Raw genomic sequence first — 22,600 nt, forward strand, 5'->3', positions numbered from 1 at the left:
GCAGCCTCCATGTCCTGGCCTGGCCCCAAAGTTGTCCACAGGTCTTGGGAGTGGCTGGGGGAGGCCAGCCCACAGGAAGAGCAGAGGCCACACACTTCCAAATTTTCAACATTTCCTAATCTTCATCTCACTTTTGGATTAGAAACTGAGGCCATCATAAGGAAAGGGTTGCACAGGAAGTCAAGGAGGGGGGCCACGCAAGGGTCTGAGTGTGGGAGCAGGGGGCCCCTGACTCGCTCTAGGCCTGAGTGTGCGGCATCAGGAGGGTGGGTCTCCCCAGGCTGCAGATGGAAACCTGGGTCTCCACAGGGGGACTCGGAGTCTGGGGCTAGTGGCACTTCTCCACGGTGCCACTGGCCCCACCCCTGGCTAGGGTTAACCTCAGAGCCAAGGTATGCGATTGTCATTCTATCATATTCACGTGCCACCTCAACCCAGTGTGTACAGGCTCTGAAACCACTGCCCCTCCTGTAAGCAACCCAGCCCTCCAGGGAGGTCACATCTCTGCAGCCCCGGCCCTCTCTCAGAGCTGGGTCCTGTGCCCTCTACTTTCTCACGGCTCCCTCTTGATTGCCTTTGCCCACTTGCCTTACTGTTTACCCTTCAAGGCGTAGCTCACCACCTCCTTCCACTCAGCAGGGGTCTCTGTCCCTCCTGTTGGCTGGCCACCCCCACCAGGTGCCACCCCAGGACATGTCTTTTTTACCTCATTATCGCCTGCTTACATGACTGCCTGTGCGCTCCTGAAGGATAATGTCTTGTCTCTGGTGCCTGGCTCGGGGTGGGAACAAAAAGTAAACCTCACATCCAACTGGCCAGACAACCCAAGGTGAAAAGCACCAACTTGCTCTAATTTGAGATAGCACCAGGGCTGTGCAGATGCAGAGCCTGACCTCTAACTCCGACTCCAGGGAGGGCGGGTCAGAGAAGACATCCTGGAAGACAGGATCCAGAGATCAGCCTCCAAGCTATGTATGCTCGATGCAGGCGAACGATAGGTGATCCGGGCAGAAGGAGGAGGGCATGTGTGACATAGAGCCCTGAAGCGTCATAGTGGCTCGGGGACTGCAGGAGGTGAGGGGAGACTGGCGAGCAGCATGTGTGCATTCAGAGGGAGCAGGGGATGCTGGCAGGATCACAGCAGCACTGGCTGGGCCGGACTGGCTCATGGGGTCCATCCACCAGCTGCATTTACAGACAGGCTAGTGTTTGTGAGCAGAGGGCAGAAATGGAAACAGAAAAACCAGTGAATCAGCAGGGAAGGAGTGAGGCCTAAATTTGGTCTGCAGCCGTGGGGTAGGACAGTTGCGAGAGATGTGAGGGGGTTCCAAGACAGGAGCAGCAGAATTTAAAAACAACTGGACACTGGAGGAAGCAAGTCTTAAACCCTAGCCTTAAAACCTGGCAGAGGTCATGGGGGACAAGCGGCCTCCACCTTAGGAGGTGCTACTCAGTGGGTTGGTGAACAGAGAAAAGCCTTCGGTGCAGGAGGCATGGGCTGGGTTCCAGCAGACTTGGAGAAGATGCTGGAAGATGCCGGGTGCTTAGGCATGGAGGTCAAAGATAGGGATCCGGGAGTCACCCGTGCATGTGGTCCAGGCTGAGGAGGTTTGTGTGGCCTGTATGAGGGACAGACAAATATCCCCTCAAGCAGGCAAGTGAGACATGGCTTCATTTCTTATAAATTTATTACATAATAATATTATAATAATTATTATCAATAATAATATAAGAAACATAGATCTCTGTGGGGTGTATCACAACGTCAGGGTCAGGAGGCCTCAGGACTGGAGCAGGGGGTGAAACCCCCCGGATGAAACTCCATACAAAAGGAGGTGAAGCGGAACTGACCCTGTAAAGTTAAAAACCCAAATTGAACGGAACCAAAACCCACAGGTGAGTGTGAGACCGAGTGTGTATGTGGCAGTCTGTTACAGTGACTGCTGCTGTGTGACCTGGACTGTTGGCGGAAGGGTGAGTGGGTGTGACTCTGCGCCCAGGGAGTGGGGCCGGTGGGCCAGGGCGGGGCGGGCAGGCACAGACCGGCGTGCCAGGCCCCTGGGTTGTGAAAACTTCTGTTTTCTGTCTTTTTTTTTATTTTATTAAAAAAAGCTAGAAATATAAACAGAAACTTGTGAGTGACGTGGATGGAGCTTAGTCCAGACTCCAAACCCTAGGTTTAAAAACGTCCCAGGGCCCCCACCCCACAGGTCATTGCTGAGTGTGAGGAGTCACAGTGTGGGGGGCTGGGCACCCTCGGGGGCCTTTGACTCTCCCCAGGGCCAGTGGTGGCCTGACTCTAGGGGTCCCCCTAGGATCCCCTCAGAAGCCCAAGGTGGGGGCGCTGCCTCCAAGGGGCCCTTGGGGCCTCCCCAAGCAGCAGGGATTCACCAGGGACCCCCGCTCAGGCTGGGTGAGGCTCTGGAAGGACAGGCTGGGCAAACAGCAGGACCCAGGGTGAAGGATGGCCTCGGACTTTCTTTGGAAGAGGAGACAGGGTGCTTTCACAGGCACACCCCATGCATGCACACTGTGCACGCCTCCACAGCCCCACGCTAGTCCAGAGCGGCCCCTGGGCCACTCAGTAATCAGGCACACACGTGGCTCCCACGTGCTCAGACGCACCCAGTTTCACCCACACACACAAAGGGCAGGACAGGAGACTTTGGGGTCCAAGGCAGGGAGGCTTCTCTGCTGTAGTTGCCCAAGAGCATGGGGACCAAACTGGCCCCCTCCTTGGGGAGAGACCCTGTGAGGAAGATGGCTGCGGTGGAGCGGCAGGGCCCTGCCCTCACCCCCCCGGCCGATGGTCTCCCAGGCCGGCTGGTCCCGCGGGTGCACAGCAGGACCCGCGGCCTGCCGCCCCTCCCCCCACGGGCAGCACCTGAAAGGTCGGTGGGGCACACTGGAGCTCAGCGAGGGGAGGGGCCGAGCTGGGGCCCCAGGGCGGACCACTAGGGCCCTGGCCAACCCCAGACCAGCTGGAGCGTCCCCTGCCCCGTTGTGGGGTGGCAGTGGCAGTGAGGGGCCGGAGATGGAAGACTGGGCAGCTGCAGTGGGACCAGTGGAAGTAGAAGGGAGGGGAGAGGAAACTATTACGGACAGAGATATTTGTTCCTTTTCTCGTTCCAAATATAGAGTGGATTAAAATATGCAAAACAGGGGGGCTCCTTGGCCCCCATCGAGAATCCCAATGTCTCCCCCCTCCCCCCGAGTCACCAAGGCGGGTCCTGACCTCGCATGCTGGACTAGGTTCCCCCTCTGGGAGAATGGCCACCAGGAGCTGTGAAGGCGGTGGTCAGGCTAGAGCATCCCACCCCCGGCCCCTCCCGCCCCAGCCTCCCTGGTCCACGCCCTTCCTGACTGTGTGCTGGGTGGGCTGGGCGGCCGGTGAGAGCACTAAGCAATGTACAGGGCGAGTCTCCGAGCAACAGCAAACAGGACGATTCATGCAACATTCCTGGCCCGGGCGCCGTCGGTAGGGGCAGGCCGAGCCCGCGGCCCGGGGTGGGGGTGGGGGGCCCTGCCGGCAGGGCACGGCCGGGGCGGGAGTGGGGGTGGGGCGTCAGCTGCCGTCCAGCTGCCTGAGCGCGCGCTCGATGTTCATGCGGTGGCCCACGCGCGTGACGCCCAGCTCCACGAAGTCGTCCTTGGTAAGCGCGGGCAGGTGCGCGCCTTCTATCTCATGGTCCTCGAAGCGGTCGCGGTGCTCGCCCAGGTGGATGCTCTCCAGCCAGTCGCCCACGTCGAACTTGCTCCAGAGCTGCAGCGGCTTCTGCTGGAAGGGTCGGCGTGGGCCGGGGGCGCCGGGGCCAGGGCCGGACGCGGGCGAGGGCAGCGGCGACGGCGAGGGGGAGCGGCTGCGCGCGCTCACGCTGCGCACCACGAAGCGCACCTCCTTGGGCTCGTGCGGGATGGAGAGGCTGGACGACTTGAGGATGGTGGGGGGCGTGAGGCCGAAGGGCCGCCCTGCGCCCCCCGCGCCCGCCCCCAGCCCCTCCACCCGCTCCAGCGACGCGGGCTTCACCGGGCTCGGGGCGCGTCGCGCCACGGGGTAGCGGCCGCTGGGCCTCACCGAGTAGGAGGCCCCGCCGCCCGGGCCCCCGGGGCTGCGCTGCGCTGAAATGGAGCTCAGCTCACCGAGGCTGCTGAAGAGCCTGCGGAGGGAGAGGGGTCAGCGCCAGGTGAGGGGCGCACAGCCAAGCGGGGACGGGCGGAAGGGAGCGGGCAGGGTCCAGGAGGAAAGGGGCTGGGGCTGGCGGGAGTAGCCCGGCCAGAGGAAGAAATAAGGGTGGGATCCTATGGTTACCCTGGCCCTTTCGTTTGGCCCCTGGGACCAGAGCCAGTGACTGGCTGGAATATGAGGAATGACTGGCGGCCCCCTCCACTCCATCCAGGCTCCAAGTGCAGCCCAACCAAAGACAAGACAGCCTCTCATGGCAAAGGGCTGGCTTCTCCCTCCTGCCAGCCTCCGACACCGGCTCTGGGCACGGCGGGATCCACAGATGCCCTGGACGGTAAGACACGGGCAGTACCCTTCACCGCCCACCCCCCACACAGCTCTGCTCTCATGAGAAGACCCAGGGGACCCTGGGCTAGTTCCAGGGACAGCTGAGTCGTGATAAAGGCTGGCAGCGGCACGAGGTTGAACAGGTCCGTGACACAGGAGACACACCAGGCAGGGGTCGCACCCGGATGGAGCAGCAGCACATGCAGGGCAGGTGTGAGGCCGTGCACACCCACAACACAAAGGCAGCCTCCTGCACAGACAGCACACAACAGCAGCCACGGTGCCCACACGCGTTACAGACATGCCGCAGTGGCAGCAGCACACACACGCAGACACGCAACACGCACACATGCACGCACGCACACACGCAAGAACCGATGGCAGCTCACTTCCCAGCCTCACCTGACAGGACCCTAGAGCTCTAGCCCCTCCTTGGCTCTGCCGCGGTGGGAGGCCTACCTGAGGTGATAGCTCCACAGAAAACCCACTCCCATGTCCTCCCATTCCCATCCCTATCCCCACTGGGTCAGGGGAAGCCTCAAGGGGCTGTCAGTGGCACCAGAGCCTCTCACAGCCACGCAGAGCAGAGACCCAGCAGACAGGCACAGCGTGTGGACGGCAAGAGGCATGGGATGAGCATGCTCACTTACACAGCCGGCGCTCGGGACCACGGCGCAGCTCGACAGAGCAGCCACATGCAGATGGGCAGGAGAGAGCAATGAGAGAGAGAGTTAACCGGCCAGGCCCACGCGACCCACAGCTGCAACCACACAACGGGCAGCCAGGTGTGGAGGGAGGCACTCAGGTGCAGAGGGCCCAGCTGCTGTGGGAGGGACAAAGTTGGAGCTGCTGGTGGAGGAGAGGCGCCTGTGCAAGTCTCCAAGTGCAGGTGAACCACAAGCGTGGCTGCAGTGCTCGGCAGGTGCCTGGCGCCTGGGGGTGCTGAGCCCCTGACATCCTCTTTGGCCGGGCCTCTCTCCAGTGGCCCTCCCACCCCCTCCCTGCCCCTGCCCAGGCTGAGTCCCCCCACCCCAACCTCTGTGCTGTCCTCACCACACAGCATCACCAGTGCCTGCCCCACACAGGCATGGGGCCCCCCTTAAAGCAGGTTTCGTCTTTTGTCTCCCACCTGTGGGAGGTCAGCCCTCTCTGGAGATCTGAGCTCTGTCTCTCCCACGGGACCTCATTTCTGTCCTCTCCTCAGCCTCTGTCCCTACTGCCTCCTCCCAGCTGCTCAGATCCAGAGCAGAGCTTCCTGAAGAGGCCATACTGTGCCCCCCAAAAGAAAAGGGCTTCAAGAACTCCTGAGGTGGGCCTTAGCACAGGCACCAACCACCAGAATAAGCTGTCTTTGCTCCCACTGGATCTGGCCTTCATGGATCCATCTGCACAGTGGGGCAAAGTGGGGAAGCAGCCAGGGTTGCGGGGGATTCCCGAGGGGAGGTGCCGGGTGGTGGTAGGTCAGGGGGGTCCCCTGGGGGTGTGTGCCCAGGTGGTGGTGACTGCTGGAGGGGTTTGCCAGGGGATACTCCAAGATAATCGCTCTGAGGGACCTGACTTGGGACACCCAGAGAGGAACAGGACCAGGAATATGCACCTGGTCTCTACCCACCAGACCCGACACAGTGGCCCTGGCCTGCATCACAGGATGGACACCTACCCTGGCCCTGCCCCTGCCCCAAGGCTTAGCTTTCAATGGAGTTGTGATGGCAAGTGTACCTGGAGTCTCAGGTGTGACTGAAGCACACTGATGAGTTGCAGGACCACAGAAGTGAAGGCAGAGGCACAGGGCAGGCATGGGCAGCACAGCCGGGAGGCTCGGCTGGAGCCCAGAGCAGGGTCTGGGCTCCAGGAGGTCCAAGCTGGGCAGAGCAGAGTTGTGCCTGTCTGGGTAGTACTGGCAGGGGCTGAGCTGGAGACCTGGGCAGAGGGCAGGCTGGCTCCAGAGGCACCCAGGCAGCCAGAGGGCAAGAGACGTGAGGACAGCCAGTCACATTGCTCCCGCCTCCCAGAGCATGCTGGAGATGTCAGGAGGCCAAGAGGAAACGCCCAAGGAAGGCTGTGCCCTCAAAGGCCCCAGGGCACAGGAGGGAGGGGCCCGGGGTCACCCATGGCCCGGGTGTCTGCTTCTCTTTCTCTTGGGGAACAGGGTACTGCCCACACCATCTCCAGGGCACAAACCCGAGCAGTGTCCATGTCTGACTTCCATGTTCCCATGGCCTCCCTGCACACCCACTGTCACTCTCAGCCATCTCGCCACCTGCCTGGCCAGGCTCCGGCCGCCGAACAGCCACACCACAGCACCTGCCAGCCTCCCAAAGAGCTTCTGGGCCACCTCCCTTCTAACACATGATACCTCGCCAGGCACCATCACCCACGGACACCTCCAGCGGCCGCCCTGAGAGGATGAGTCCAGACCACGCTGAGGCCCCCACGGCCCCACGTCTTTCCACCTACATTTGAATCCTGCACTGTCTGTTTCCCAGCGACTCTCAGCCAGTGAGGGAGGTCTGGCCTTGCCACACCCTCCCCACTCCGACCTCTGCCCCGCAGTTGCCCAGGCCATCAGCAAGACCCCGCTGCTGACCTGTTCGTCTGTTTCCCTTCGAGACATTCTTTCCTAGGCCTCTTCCTTCCTAGATGGATTTTTGGAGCTCCCCTCTTCTTAGTTTGCAATTTCTCCTGGGCAACATTATCCACTCACACCATTTGCTATGGCCGATGTGCCCAGGAATGCTACATGTAAGACCCAGACAGTCTCTGATGAGTTCAACACCTCTACTGGGGTATCCACTAACTCAGTGAATGGCACCCTGTCATTGCCACACACAGAGCCTGGGAGCCACCATCAGCTCCTCTTTTTACCCTACAACCAATGACCAACTCCTAATATCAACCCAGACCTCCTCTTTCCCCCTAGCCATTTCTGGATCCAGACCGTTCATGGTCTCAGGCCCTTCACTCCACTTCTTACCAGTTCTCCTTGCCTCCTGGTACCCAGCGCAAAGCCAGAAATACCAGATGCACTAACAAAATGCAACAATAGTACATGTCCCTGCCAGGCGTGCCCAACTCGGTCAGCCCACTGGGACCAACAGGCGGGAAAATGTCCACACTCCGGCCCTGGTTACTGCCTCGCACCTTCTGCCACTGCACTCACATGGGGTAGGTCTAGGCCTGTGGCCTTTTGCAAACTAGGGGCCTCATTAAGGGAACTAATTCTCAGAGGAGCACAAAACCAGACATGGGCTCTCAAGCTTCCGGTGCATCCTCTGCAGTAACACGTCTTGCTCCTCACACCCCGCCTGTTTCCAGCTCCAGCTCTGATGGGCCCCAGTGTCCTATGACCCCTCCTCTGTACCTCCTTCCTACTCCCTGAACAGGCTTCAGGGATCCTGGGAACACACCTGCCCCAGCTGCATGTGGCCTGCAGGGTCCCCACTGGCAGGCACGTGACACATTCAGTCTGGGTTTCAATAGAGCAGGCCCTGCTGGCCTTGGCCCTGCTTACCAGTGTGATCCGCCAAGCACACAGTGCTTTGTTCACATCCCTGACAAATACATTAGCAGGCAGGGTCTGCAGCAGGCCATTAGGACAGGGTTTCTTGACCATTTTGAGGAACACGGGTCTTCTGTGAGATCTAGGAACTGACTCTAGCAGGTCTGGAGACCACAGCACACAGTGCCCTCCTCCACATGAGCTTGTCAAAGGCACCAGAAGTACTGCAGCAAATAACCTCTTTTTGTGTTTCCAAAGCTATTTTGCCATGAACTTTACCTACAAAACGAGATGTGAGAGTCCCACATAAAGCTAAGTACCAAGGCAAAAGTGAACCTCGATATGGACCTTAGACCCCACATGGGATTCAGATCCGAGCATGGGGCCTGGAAGACAAATGGAGTTTAGAGCCAGGTGTGGAGCCAGGGTCTCAGAGACAAGTGTGAGCCTCAGACAGCTGGGGCGCCTGTGGCCAGTTGTGGGGCTCAGTCAGGTCTGAGCCATGCCCCAGTGCAGCCTCAGAGTCAGGTGTGGGGCCCAGAGACTGAGGAGGGGCTCTGGGCAGGTGAATGGTCTGTCCAGCAGGGCTAGACTTGGAACTGGGAGCACAGAGCCGGTGGAAAATCTGGGATCAAGGATTCAAAAGGCCAAAGGTCCTGGACCTTCCAGAGGCAGCATGAGAGTGCCACATTCTCCAGCTTCCCCTGAAAATCAAAGGTGGCCCCAGATGATGATGATCATTTTTCCACAGGTTACCGAGCTTTGGTTCCATGACATACAGGACAGCTTAACTTGCCCAGAAAGCTCTCAGGCCACAGAACAGCTTGTGGCTAAAGCACATCAGGAATGAGTCATCTGTGGAGAAGGTGGGTAGGCATTCCCTTCCTCGTGGTGTCGGTCAGGGAGGAGAAGGATGGGCCTGGCAGACAAACACAAGGGGCTGGAGACACGGCTCAGGATATGGCCCTGAGGGTGACCTAGCGCCTCTGCCGGGACTGGCCCTGGGAAGGAAGCGGTCATACCTGGATGTCAGAACCTCCCACACTTCAGACAGTTCCACCAGCAGTTTTATCCCTAAGTGAGGAGTGAGTACCAGACTCCGGCCACTACGGGCTGCAGGACAAGAGCTGACAACAGCCGTGGTGGGCAGACAAAGGACCAGATCTGAAACAGGACTGGACTCAGACATCACCAAGTGTCCTGGGCTCCGGCCTGCTGCCTGCAGCCGGAAGCACCAGAAGTTAAGGGCCCGGGACGGGCAGTGGGGCCCCCTCCAGATGGCTGCAGTTGAGCCCAGGTCTGAAGGCAAGAAGGAGCACAAGAGGGTGAAAGGAAGAGTGAGCTGGAGCAGATGGTAACACAGGCAAACTGAGAAGGAAGAGCAGGCCTGGGTGGGCCACTGAGGTGGCACCGGGTGCTGCTTATGACACACATGACCAGTAAACAGAGGGGTGAGTCTGATGCACACACCTGCCACTTCTGTGGAGGGAAAGCCCATTGTGTGTCATCGGAAGGGATTTAACAACAGCAGCCCTCGATTACGGCAGCCAGAGAGCAGGGCTCACGGTCAGGCAGACCACCGTCTGTCTGCAAGGAAACTCTGTGGTACGTCAGTTTCACTGTCTGGAACATGGAGATCCTGTTAGGGTCCGTCTAATGGAATGGTGTGAAGACAAACTGATACGGCAGGACCGTCTCCAATGCTGCATCCAATAGGCTTGTTTTCCCACAAAGGACTCTAAGACCTAGCCTAGGTGTCTGAGTGCCTGGGTGTCAGTGACAGCAGAGACAAGGGCAGCTCACACCAGCGAGGGTCCACAGGCCCCAGCCCTGGGCCTGCTGGGTGCTTCCCAGGTGATGCTTTGTGCAGCCTCACGACAGCCTGTGCAGTCGGCTCGCTGTAAATACACTTCACAGGGGAGAGATGGACGTTCACAGAGCTTCAATGGCTGATCTAGGACTACAGCACTAAGCTGTGACCGCTGAGCACTGACATCATGGCCCTCTGATGGCTCCAAGCCAATGACCAGCAAGGAAGTGAGTTGCTGACGCCGGTGGGGGCCGGGTCACAGGAGCATTGGTTGTTACAGGCTGTCCAGCATCCGGCTACTCCAGGGACAGCACTGGACGTCCATCTGGAGAGCCCCCTCCCTCACGCTCAGCACCTGCCTGCTAGGTGGGCGGACCCATCCCCCTGGCTCCTGGGAGAACAGAGGACTCAAGCCCGGCCGATGACAGCCCTACGTCCCCAGACCCCAGTGATCAGTCAGGGAAAAGCAGAGGACCCACATGAACTCAATCAGAGATCAGAATTTTGCAGGAACTACTGAGTAAAAGAATAGACATCACGTAAGGGTCAGGGCTGCTGGTGTGTCCTTCCCATCCCACATCTGAGAAAGAAAAACTAACAGGGTCCTGGTGAAAGCCAGGGCCAAGGGATAAGGGAACCTTGCCCCGACCAAGACAGAACGCTAAAGAGCCCTGTGGGAGGATGAGCTCAGAGAAGGGGAAGTGCCAGAGGTTCCAGCTGAGGAATCCCCTGAACCTGCCCTGCAGCTGCCTCACAGGAGAGGACGGGGCCAGTGACGAGACCTGGGCCCACCTGAGCCCAACCACGGGGGATCGACACCTGATGAGTCTGACGCTGAGTCGGTCCTTCTGTGGGTTCTCGTCCTAAGCCACCTCCCTAGATCTCAAATCACAAAAGACAGCATTTGCATTTTGCTTTGTTCTTTCATCCATTTAACAAATGTTTATTGAAGGCCTGAACCAGGCCAGGCACTGTGCTATGCACTTTTTAAAGTAGCTTTGATTTTCATCAAGACCAAGAGGCAGAGAGGAGCGGAGGGAGAAGCAGACAGGGAAGACGGGGGGCTGGTCAGGTGTGGGTCAGGAGACCCCAGCCTCAGGGGTCTGGTCCTGCACAGAGGCCCAGGACCGGGCTGCTCACTCCGATTATAACACCCGTTCTACGGGCACCTGCAACACTGCAATGCTGGGAAGAAGGCTTTCTAGTCTGGCTGGGAGTTAGAAGAGGCTAAAAGGAGAGAGGACCCCAGAGCAATTCCCCAGGATGACAGGAGCTGGAGGCAGCATCCCGGGACCTTAGGAGAGGCCTCATGAGCTTCCCAAGCTCCCACTTGTCTTTTGAATCCTGAACTAAAGAACCAGAATGGCCAGGCCTTTGTAAGACCTGTAAAGTCCTTAAGTTCTGAACACGTTGCTATGCTGTGAACTCTGTCCTCCAAGGCTGACAGTACAGGGCCCACTAGGTTGGTCTTCCGGGAGGCAAGAAGGAGGAGTCAAGAGGTGGCATCCACATACCCCACCCCCAGACCCAAAGAGGGGAGGGGAGACCTAGGGGCACAGAAGGCAAAAGCAGCTTAAAAAAGGCAGACAAGGGGGTGGGTGGGGGATGACCAGCTCTGCCAGCAGCATCCATGCAGCCCATGGGCCTGAAGGCTTCTCTTTAGAAGGAGCCTTGGGAGTCGGGTCCTCGAGGAAAGACCTATGGGATCAGCCCAGGGCTCTGGCAGCTGTGACAGCCTCAGCAGCAAGCCAGGCCCTGCTCAGATCCTTCTGGGCAGGGGCAGGACAGACAGGGAAGTGATGAGGAGAAGGCAAGAGGGCAGATGGAGTGCAGGGAGATGGCGTGACTTCCATCTATCTTCTTACTGCACTTTAGAAATGACACACGGGAATCCATGTTTAAGGGATTCTAAGGTGGTACCAAGAGACAAATGTTTCTAGGATGGGAAACAGAAAGTTAGTGGCAGATCCCCCAAAAGAAAAGGAGTCCGTGTGCTCCAAGCCGCCAAAGGAAGCAAGGCAGGAGGCAGCTCTAAGGCAGAGGGTATCAGCCACACTGGGCAGCCACATGGCCACAGAGGATGGGAGGAGGGAGGCGCACCTCCAAAGTAAAACACAAAACAACCCTTAATGGTAAAGACAGCCTGTGTCAGAAGCCAGAGAGAGAACCCACAGGAATCCCCGGGGCCATCCAGGAGGGCCATGGAGACTCATGCCCAACCTGAGTCTCTGAGGGAAGCCCAGCTCCCATTTCTGGCACCAACAGGGACACAGTGAGCACCAACCCTGATGTGTCAGACGCCCAGAAGAACCTCCTCTCTCAGGCAGGCCAGGCAAGACCGGATTCAGGTGGATGGCGGGGGTGGATCGGGGGTTGCCACAGAAGGAATGGAACAGAACAAGGAGGAACAGGAGAGCCAGAGAACAGACAAGAGGAAGGACAGAGGGGGCCACGGACAAGGCACGGGTCCCTCCCCACACCGCCCTGCTCACCGAGCTGCTGCGATGGGCGACTTCTTGGCAGGGTCCAGCAGGCTGCCCAGGCCACCGACCGGCTCCTCCCCCAGGGAGCGCGTGTCTTTGTTGAGCTGCTGCAGGCGGGAGCTGAGCTCACTGATCACAGTCGGTTTGTCGTCTTCAGGCCCAGGGAGCCCCCGGCTCTCCACGGGGTCCCCCCATAGCTTGGACCTTCTCTGGAAGAGGTAGCGAGGACGGGCAGGCCCGGCGGCAGAGGCCAGCCCGGCAGAGGCGGCGTGGTGCTGCTGGGCCATGAGCTCGCTGTCCGAGGACTGCTTCAGCAGCGGGTCCCTGAAGGTCACCGGCCCCTTCCCCAGCGGGGACTTGAGCTTAGGCTTGGGAGGCACTGGTGGCTTCTCGAGTAGAAAAGTGTGTCCGTCAGCGAAGGAGGTGTGGGTGTCGGTGAGTTCCCCGCTCTCCGAGCTCAAGGTGGACATGCTGGACACCGTGGAGATGGTGCTTGTGGTCTCCAGGTGGGGGTCACTAGAGCTGCGTGTGTCAGCCTCCTCCACCCCAGAGTCAGCTGCAGACTCAGGGGCAGGGGGTGGCTCACTGCTGGGCTTCCCTGAGGCCGGGCTGGGCACCGTGGTGGGTGAGGGGCCCGGGCCAGCGAGTGGGGTGGCCAGCAGGACCCCGTTGGCAAACTCTTCAGGGGGTGGCACCAACCCAATTCGAGCCAGCTCCTCCCGGGTCTCCTCGTCGCTGGACGACAGCTGGGCGGGTGGCAGGTTCACAGCGAACACCAGCTCTGGCTCTTCCTCTGAGCTGCCCTGGCCTGGCCCGGGGTCTGCTGGGGTGCCGCCAGGGGGCTGGGCCCGGGGGCTGGGCAGGGGCTCTGCCACAGCTGCTGACTGCATGGGGGCCGGGGCCAACTCCGGGGTGCCCGGGCGCTCCTCTTCGGCCCCCGCCAGCCTGCTGGGCTCCTGCCCGTTGCTGGTGGCGTGCACAACAATGAGGCCAGCTGGCCGCTGCAGGGATGTGTCCAGGACGCTGAGGATCATGGACTTCTTGTCCTCGGGTGACTTCCGCTCCTCCCGGGGCGCCTTCTCTGCCTCCCTGCGAGCAGGCACAGGAATCCAGGCCGGGCTCCGTGGGGAGAAGGCCGGGGAAGCCAGGGACCCTCGCTCTGGGTCCCGGGCCTGTACATCCACAAACAGGGGTCCGGGGCGGTCGGCGTCGGGGCTGTGCACGGGTGTCGGGGACCGGGAGGGCGCCTGGGAGGCCAGAGCCCGCTCTCGGGCAGCCAGGGCAAGGGCCAGGGGTGAGCTGGGGTCCAGGGGTTTGCCGGTGAGTGGGTGGATGAAGGTGGAGCCCGAGGGCCCGAGGCTCGGGCCGCTGACCAATGGCTTCAGAGCAGACACCGGGGAGGGCAACAGCAGGTCGCGGCCGGCGGTGGGGCCGGTCCCCAGGAGGCGCTCGTCGATGGAGCGGGAGGGCTGCAGGGATGGCAGGTCCGCGCTGGGGGCGCTGCCCTCGATGGCGCCCACGGACAGGAACACGGTGGAGCGGCGCCGCTCCTCCAGCCGCCGGTCCTTGGCCGGGCCCGGGCCGCCGAACGCGAGCCCTGGGCCATCGCCCGCGCCGTAGTCGAGGCCGCCCGGGCGGGGACCGCGGTGGGTCGGGGAGGGCTCGCGGGCGAAGCTGCCGCCGACGGGACCGGGGCTGCCCACGGCCAGGGCCGCGCGCTCCTGCGCGTCCTCCACCTGCAGCTGCTTCACCAGGGGGCTCTTGCGGCGCTGCGGCTTGGACGGCGCGAAGAGGCTGGCGCTGAAGGCGCCCAGGTTGGCGTAGGGGCTGTCGGGGCCGGGCGGCCGCGGCCGGCGCTTGGGTCTCTCGGGCGGGGTGGCCGCGGGCGGGGGCCGAGGGGCGTCGCCCACCTCGGGCGCCGAGTCCTGCAGGATGATCATGGAGCGCGCGCGCTTCTGCCGCTCGGGATAGGGCAGCGGGCCGAGGGCCGCACCCGGCTCGTACAGGCCGGCAGCCCCCGCGCCCAGGCGCGCCTCCAGGCCGGGCTTGAAGCTGGAGCGCACCGTGTCATAGGCTCTGCCCGGCGGGGGCGGCGGCGAGAAGGCCGGGGGCGGCCCCGAGTCGAAGTAGTAGGGCGCGGGCGGGGGAGGCGGCGCGGTCTGCGGCGGGGGCGGTATGCCGCGACCCTCGCGCACCGGGTCTTGCATCGAGGTGCTCCGCGGGAAGCGCCCTTCCAGCAGGGACGCCAGCTTCTCGTCCTCCCCTGCGGACGGAAGGGCCGGTGAGACCAGCCAGGGCGCGGGGGCGGGCGCGGGGGCGGGTGCTGCCTTCCGAGAAGCTCCTGGGGACCCCGGCACCCCCTCCCACAGAGGCCAGCCTTGCCCCGACTCCACCCCGGGGCAGCCACCGTCCCGGACACAACGGACGCCCACGGCAGAACCCAGCGGGGCACGAGGCGCTAGAATGCTCGGGAAGATGGGGTTGGGGCCCGTGGTGGGCGGGGAATGGAGAGCAGGGGAAACAGGGAGCCCAGAGCACGGGCTCCGAGCAAGACCCCAGTCTGCGCTGGTCCCTGGACGTCCAAGCTCTGTGCCCCGGGCCCAGGGCTGCACGGGGAGGGCTCTTGTGAAGAGGGCAGGAGAGAGGTGTGTGTTCAGTTACAAGATGGAGGAAGGCCCCAGAGAAAGGACACAAACTCTGATGACCTGGGCTGGGGCCAAGACCTGCCCAAACCCAGGGACTTGATCAAGCAGGCCCTAGGAAGACATCCCAGGAAGGCAGGGACAGCCCCGCAAGACATGCAGACAAAACTGCTGCGGGGCTTGGAGGGGCCAGTACAGGGCTCCTCACCCCTGAATGAACAAGGCCGAGGCAGAAGTAGCAGCCCTGGAGGCAACCAGAGGTGAGAGGAAGATGGTCGGAAATGAGCAGGAGTGACACACTGGCAGGATGAGGGGCAGCAGGGCTGTGGCCACTGGAGCCAGGCCTCAGGCAGGGAAAGAGCTAATACCCAGGTAAGGAGGTGCCCTGTGGAAAAAGCCTTCAGAGGCTCCTCCCAGAGACCCACATGGGTGGGTGATGCAACCACAGTGGCTGGAATTCAGTAAGGTTGGGTGACTGGGTGAAGGGAAGAATGGATGGATGAATTAAAATGGGAACTGCAGACTGAGCACCCAGCATGTTTCATTTTAACCCCTACTGGCAGCGTGACCCCAGGCCAATCCCTGAGCCCCTTTGAACTTCAGTTCTTCTATGGTCAAAACAGGCTTAAAATGAACCCCCCCGCATGCCTTGCTCAGACGTCATTGTTAGGATCCTGTGCAAGGGCTGGAGTGCTCAGGGCCCTCATGATCCTGCTGTCCAGCCAGAACCTGACACAACCTTCTGAGCATCCCTGTGGACATCATGATGTGGACACATGTGCTACAGGTGTGCTCAGTGAGGCTGCAGGGGGCGGATGGCCCCACACCCACGCACCCAGGTCTCCTGGTGCTCCTGTTCCCAGCCTCACTCTGAGATTGGTCAACATTTTTATGAACTTGCTACAATACAGGCTGCCCGTTCCTGACTGCATCCTCGTCCAGCCACCGCAGTGCTAATACTGCAACACTACACTGCTTCTTACTGGGCATAATATCTCTTTGTAGCCAAGGTACCAAGGGTGGGCTTTTGTGTACAGAACTAGGCTTAAATTTTAGATCTGCTAGGTACTGACATGCCTTAACCTCTAGGAACTTCAGTTTCCTCATGCCAGGAAGAAAGCCTGCACCTACTGTGGGGCGACTTGACCTTTACAGTACAGGGCGGAACCGCAGCAGTATCCCGGGAAGGGGCCCAGGTCATCATCATCGTTGTTTGTAGGTCTGCCTTCCCCTCACCCCCAACCGCTGGACACAGAAATTGTGCCCAGTTCATCCTGGGTCTCCTGCTGCATTCCCTGCACCGTGTATGAACGCGCAGTGAACACCCACAAGCCTATGTGTTAGATGGAGCGACGCAGAACGAGCACACCTTGAGGATGTAGAAGGCGGGAGTGACGTGCAAAGATGAAATAAGGGGAAATTTAATGCTAATAGCATGCCAAGTTCTGACTTAGGGTAAAGAAAAGTCACTTGCCTCAGCATGGAGTAGGGAATCTGTTCTGATACCATCTGGGGCGGGGGTGGGACCCCTTGGGGACAAAGGCAGACCCTCTTTGTCTGCCTAGATAATAGCAGAGAGCATTTCTACTGTGTGCCAGAGAGCACCTACTGTGTGCCAACCTCGAGAGGCAGCATCTATGTCTACTAACACTGGCGGCTGCTGAGCACTCCCAGCATGCCACGCAGTCCTAGCCTGTGAGTGCTGCCTACCGGGCGAGCCTCAGAGTGGTCCTTGGAGGTGGAATCCGTGGTCTCCGTGTTTATGGATCCAAATCCTGATGTTTCAAGGGTTGCATTGTGTGCCCAGGGCAACAGAGCCAGGGCATGGCGCAGGGGCCTGGGGAGTCTGACAACCCAACCAACGTGCATGTTGGCAGCTGAGGCCCAGCAGGCCAAGGGGAGCCAAAAAGGAGCCCCTGTCAACCCATTCATCAACCGAGTGCAAGAGGGTGCCTGAGGGACCAGGGCAGAACTGGCAGTCCTAGGAGAGTGGCTTAAGGCCTGCAGGGCAGGTGCATGGACCTAGACCTGCAGGGTCAGGCCCAGGAAGCAAGAGTCAGAAGACCCAGGTCAAGGCAGGCAGAGACAACTGTTTCCAGATGAAGCAAGAGAGCACTGGGGCCGACCTCCGGGGCCCGAGGCAATGAGGAGCACACAGAGGATCAAGCTGGACAGATACGGAGTGATAGCAGCTCTGGGAAAAGCCTCGTTTGGCCAGAGGGATGGACTAGAGGGCAGAGCCAGGGCAGGCAGTCATGAGAACAAAGCCATGGCCCAGCTGCAAGGCGATGAGAGCTGTGCGGGGCAGGGCTGTGAGGCCACCCACCCCGACAGGTCAGGTGAGGCAGAAGGTAAGAGAGAAACCATGGGAGACACTCAGGGCTCAGGCCGGGGAGAGCAGAGGAGAGAGCTTCTCAGCTCCAAGGTAGCTGCAGCCTCACCAGCCTTCTTCCCCACAATCCCACCTACAGAAATAACTCTCGGCAGTCTCTGAGGGACCAGTCCACACACCCATATGCCTTTTCCACACTGCTCTGTCAGTTCGCCCCAGTATCCCCCAGAAACTCCCATTTATCTTGCACATCTTAGCTCAAAAGTACCCCCACTGCGACACACGCAGCCTTCTGTGACACCCAGGTGTGCCTGGAGCTCCCCAGTGGGCTCCATTGGTCCGTGAGCCCTGATGCCCACCATGTGCCCGCTGAGCTCTCTGCACACGTCACATTCCCCAACTAAGCCCCAGACTTGGCCCAGGATAGGCCTTGTGTGAACACAAATTGGCAGGGTGCTGGGGCAGGTGAGGAATCAAGAGTTTGGGCGGCTGTGTGATCTTGGCAGGTCATATACCTTCCTTGCTTCAGTTTTCTCATCTGTAAAATGGAGGTACTAGTGGCCTCAACCTCAATATGGTTATTCTAAGTATTAAACACTCAGTGTCCAGCCCGTAGTAAGTGCTGAGAGGTTTACTCCTATGTGTAACAGATGCGGGGGTGTGCTGGGGTTTGTATGGACAACAGACGGTCAAGTGGGCAGGTGTGTGGGTGGACAGATGCACAGGTGGGCAGGGGACAGGAGAATGGATGCCTAGAGGGATGCACAGTGGCCAGGGCTTGTCATCTGGGTCAGGAGACAGTGAGTGTGGGGTGTGATGGTGGCCGGGGAGTGGTGAGGCACAGAGGGGAAGGAGGCTGAAGACACAGCCTTGAAAAGGTCCCATATTTGGGAGGCTGGAGCGGCAGGGTCAAAACAGGTGCCACGTGAGAAAGGAGGGGAAAACCAGGAAGTGCTGTCCTCAGACTCTGGGGAGGAGCGTTTCATGGAAGGAGGAGCAGAGAAACCGCATGCCAGCTGAGGTCAGCAGGAGTGCTGGCCGTGTCCACGGGAGGAAGGCCCTGCAGGCCACCGGTGACCCTGGGGGGAGCAGTTTCAATTTGGGTATGGAGAGAGCAAGTCTGCTGCAGGCTGAGGAGCAGGTGGGGGATGGGAGATAGATGGCAAGTGGAGGTGACTTTTTGGGGAAACTGGCTGTGAAGGGGGGAGAGAGCGATACATGGAGGAGTAGGGGAGAGGCAAGTTCAGGGGAGGGGAGTTTTAGGGTCAGAAACTTCACATGCACTTGGGCTGCAGAGAAGCAACGGCGATGGAGGCCGCTGAGCTGGGGAGGGGTGAGGCTGCCCATGGGAAGGACGAGAGGCGATGGGGAGGTGGGGGTGCCCAGTGGACAGGGAGTGGCAGCTGGGGACAGGGGTGAGGCTGCCCATGGGAGGGATGAAGCGATCGGGGGATGCCCACTGGACAGGGAGTGTCAGCTGCCGGGGGGAATCTCTGGGTTGGGGAAGGCCTAATCCTCACAGGTCCATCAACATATGAGATCCTAAAGCTGGGGCCAGGAAGCGGCAGGACTCAGAGGGAAACTGAAAACCCCAGTTACCAGCAGGGAGAGACAGGGTCCTTCCAACCCAAATCCACCCTGCCAGCTCCAGCCCCGTTCCTCCCAACCCCATGCAGCCCCACAGCCCAGCCGTACCTACAGACTTGGTCCGTGGAATCCCCTTCCGCAAGGAGCCCGGCAGCTTCTCTGGGCCTGGGAGGCCCTGGCGTTCAAACAATGACTGTGGGGGTCAGGGAGGGGAATATGGAGGTTCCAGGGCACTGGGGGGCCCCAGTCCTCCTCCTAAGCCGGAAGTGAGATACCCCACTGCTGTCACTCCAATGGCACCAGTGCCTGTGGGTGCCTGGACCCAGGAATCATGGCTAGGCTCTGCCCTCAGGGAGCAGGGGATGTAGCCCATTGGAGCCTGGGCTGTGTGGGCAGTGCAGATGGTGGTACAGTGTAGACGGTGTTGGGCAGGGTGGGTGCAGACCCTGGCTGACCCTGGGTGAGGTGGGGGAGGAGCCCAGAAGCCGCCGGGTCGGCAAGTGGGCAGGGAACAGAGGCATGCTTCGCCGTGTTCTCAGCAGAGCTGGGGTACCTTGGTGGTCTCAGGCGTGAGACAGGGACTGCCTGAAGGCAGAAGCACCAAAAGCCACAAAAGCGAAACCAGCAGGTGCTGAGCTGTGGTCATTTAGGGGGCAGAGACAGCCCCAAGAGTCTCTGAGAGAGGCTATAGGGTGCACACACCCCTCTGGAGGGGGTGGCCCAGGACAGACTGACCCCCATGCCTGCCCATCCCAGTGCTCCCAGCCGCCCGTGGCCCTTACACTGATCTCGGCAGGTGTGATCCTCCGACTGGTGGGCCTCTGTTTGACGGTGGCAGCTCTGGAGTCTGCGTCTGCGATGTCTGGCCTCAGCGTTGGCTCTGCGGCGGCTGCCAGCATCTCGTCCAGCTTCTCTGCACAGCAAGGAGGCTCCATCTCAGGTCCTGGGCCACCTCCTGCCCCACTGCCACGTCCTCCCCAGCCTGGCCACCCGTGATGCTGACAGAGGCCACTACTCCCCTCCCTCCTTAAGCTCCCACCCCAGGCCCCCAAGACAAGGCCCTCACCCCAGAACTGAGACCCCACCCCAGGCAGCCTCTCTATCCTCAAGGAGACTCCAGGTGACCCCGTGGACCCCACTTAAGGAAAGGCCACTCTGCCCATGAGGGAGAAGACCAGGGCAGGTGACAGACAAACAACTCAGATACCACAGTCTCCCTGGATTTCCCTCCATTTCCCTTTGTCCTGTCACCGTTCTCAGCACGTACAGGCCACTCTTGGCTCTCTGCACCGCACTGGAAGGGAAGCTGTTTACAGTGGGTCACAGCCCTAGGACAGACCCTGATGTTCAAGCAGGTTTCCACAAATGATCACAGTGACTTGGAAACTGTGTTAAACTAATACATATATCTAAGGACCATCAGAGCTCTGGTTGGATGGCTCCCCCAGGACATCAGTAGCTCTCGCCCCCTGTGGGTCCACTGAGGACCAGTGCATGGGGTATGCAGCAAGGGCTGGGGCAGCACCCATGTCCACCTGGCTGCTGCACCAGCCGTCATTCAGCAGCCCCACTGCACCCCACCCATCACTCAGGCTCCACCCAACCCCAGGCCCTTCTCCACTCTTTGGGGCTGTGCCAACCCTACAGGGACCCTGTCTGGCCACTCTTGTCTTGGCCCCTTGTTGGAGAATTTCAATGGTCAGCCTGGACACCTCCTACTCCTTCCAACTCCAATCTGCAGCTGTTCACAGTGCCTGCTGGTTCTACCTCTGCAATCTGCTTAGCATTGCTGGAAAAAGGAAATAACTCCCCAAGACTGTCCTGTACCCAACCCAGACCAGACCCACCCTGTACACTGACTATGTCCTGAGTTAAGCTCTTTGTGACCTCTGTGTCTTCGTCTGATAAAACAGGCATAAAAACAGCGCTAGCTTCATGTGTCTCTAGAGAGAATTAGCACAGAAGAAAGGCTTACAACTGTGCTGGCAGTGGGCACAATTCCGCACAATTCATGTCTGGGTGCCTCATCTCCCCAGACAGCTTGTGGGTCTGCAGAAGGGAGCAAATACTGTTCTCTGTGTTCCATCAGTGCCCAGCCTGTGCCCTGAACAATGCAAGAGTTTACAGGCAAAACAGGCTCCAACTGCAGATATCTGGGCCTGTGCACGGCTCCCGGTGCCACCAGGTGACGGAGGCCCAGGTACAGACCAGGGGATGCTGGTTTGAGGGGACTTCTCATTTGCTTTTGTCATGAAGTGAATGATTTATTTTTGGGAGCTGAAGTCACCATCACCACCATTTGTTAAGTTCTTGGTGATTTCTGGAGTATGCGGGACTTCATGCAAACCACTCCTCTCATCCCACAGCTACACGAGGATTTTATCATCACCTTTATCCAACCCAGGAGCAAACTGAAGCTCAGAGAGAGAAACTGCCCCAGATCACTGACTAGGAAGTAAGAGATGAGACTTAAGCACCATACTCCCCAGAAACTGCAGAAGTAAAGACATGAATGGAGAGAAAACCGCGTGAGGCACACACGGCTCAGCATCACGGGTGACACGTTGCCACCTGAGCCGCGGGCTGGGAGAGGCTGTCTCTCTAGGTCCGAAAGACCCATCCCGGAGACCTGCAGCGGATGCACCTAACGTTTAGTGAGGCAGCTGCTTCTGGCCATCGGGCGATGGTGCTGGTGCCAGGTGAGAAGTGTTTTCAAAAGGGAAAAAATTAATCAAGAATTCTGCAAATTACAAACTGATGAGGTTGACATAACTCTCCCCCCAGTATTAGAGAATATATTCTTAAATAAATTATCTTGAATAATTAAGGGAAATGAAGCCCATCAGGAACCAAGTGGACCCGCTCACTCCCAGGGCCCTCTGGGCGCATGGCAGGGCACAGCTGGGTTTGCAGCTGTTTGATCAGTAGGGCCCCAGCCTGCAGGATGATCAATCAGCCATCACTTCTTCCACGACTGAAGCAGCACCTGGGCTGCAACACGGCACCCTGGGAGTCCCACTAACGAGCTGGAGGGCAGAGCCAGAAGATTCCAGAAATAGCTTGTGTGTCTGCCCCAAAGGCGTGCAGAGAAGGTCACTGGAGGAGACCTTGTCACCTGTTTTTAATACCTGAGAAGACACTGGGGAAGCCCTTCACCCGGGCTGGGGCAGGAGGCAGCAAGGGGGCCTCAAGAGGGCTGGACCAAGGGCCTGGCAGATGTGTCCTCACCCAGGGAAAGCCCAGTGGGTCCAGAGAGAGGGAGGGACGGCATCAGGTACAAACATATGGAGCAAATATACAGGCCGGGGTGGAGAATGCCACCTCAAGCCTCTGTCTGGGCCCTGACTCCCATCCACCCGAGAGGCAGACGAGGCTGCCAGAAGCTGGGTCCCAGGACCTCACCGGACAGTGGACCTCAGTACCCAGGCCCAGGTGACTGTTCCCACCTGAATGCTCTCCTCCCTGCAGCCAGGCTGAACATACAGGACATACAGGGAGCAGCCCCAAAGGGTAGAGGGAGGCCTGAACGGGGGTTCGGGAGGGCAGTCAACAGCCTGGGGGGCTGTTGGCCAGGGGAGTTCCAAGCTCTTTCCCCAGTGCTGTGGAACTCAGACCCCTGCTCTGAAGGGGCCATCAGCTCTGGGGTTGGCCCTACAACCAACCAGCACGGGAACACGTCCCACAACCCAGGCACAGGCCCCGAGAGGACCAGCAGAAAGAAGCAATGTAGACTGGGG

At 59.8% G+C, this 22,600-nt stretch overlaps 1 protein-coding gene across 3 annotated transcripts in view; it reads right to left on the reverse strand.

Moving 5' to 3' along the window:
* Nucleotides 1-1,670: 1,670 nt before the first annotated feature.
* SHANK3 (SH3 and multiple ankyrin repeat domains 3) overlaps nucleotides 1,671-22,600 on the reverse strand; it is a 58,666-nt gene continuing 37,736 nt past the window's right edge. The window contains exons 20-24 of one of the 3 annotated variants that reach the window (XM_050745727.1): nucleotides 19,646-19,776; nucleotides 18,972-19,056; nucleotides 12,312-14,565; nucleotides 4,076-4,157; nucleotides 1,671-3,931 (exon numbers count right to left, since the gene is read on the reverse strand). In XM_050745727.1, coding sequence (XP_050601684.1) covers nucleotides 3,566-3,931; nucleotides 4,076-4,157; nucleotides 12,312-14,565; nucleotides 18,972-19,056; nucleotides 19,646-19,776 — 2,918 coding nt within the window. In that variant the 3' untranslated portion in view covers nucleotides 1,671-3,565. Of the gene's footprint in view, nucleotides 4,158-12,311; nucleotides 14,566-18,971; nucleotides 19,057-19,645; nucleotides 19,777-22,600 lie in introns of all 3 variants that reach the window. The other 2 variants (XM_050745728.1, XM_050745726.1) reach the window with 2 other exon arrangements.

The sequence above is a fragment of the Macaca thibetana genome, chromosome 10, assembly GCF_024542745.1.
Source record: "Macaca thibetana thibetana isolate TM-01 chromosome 10, ASM2454274v1, whole genome shotgun sequence".
Taxonomy (NCBI): domain Eukaryota; kingdom Metazoa; phylum Chordata; class Mammalia; order Primates; family Cercopithecidae; genus Macaca; species Macaca thibetana.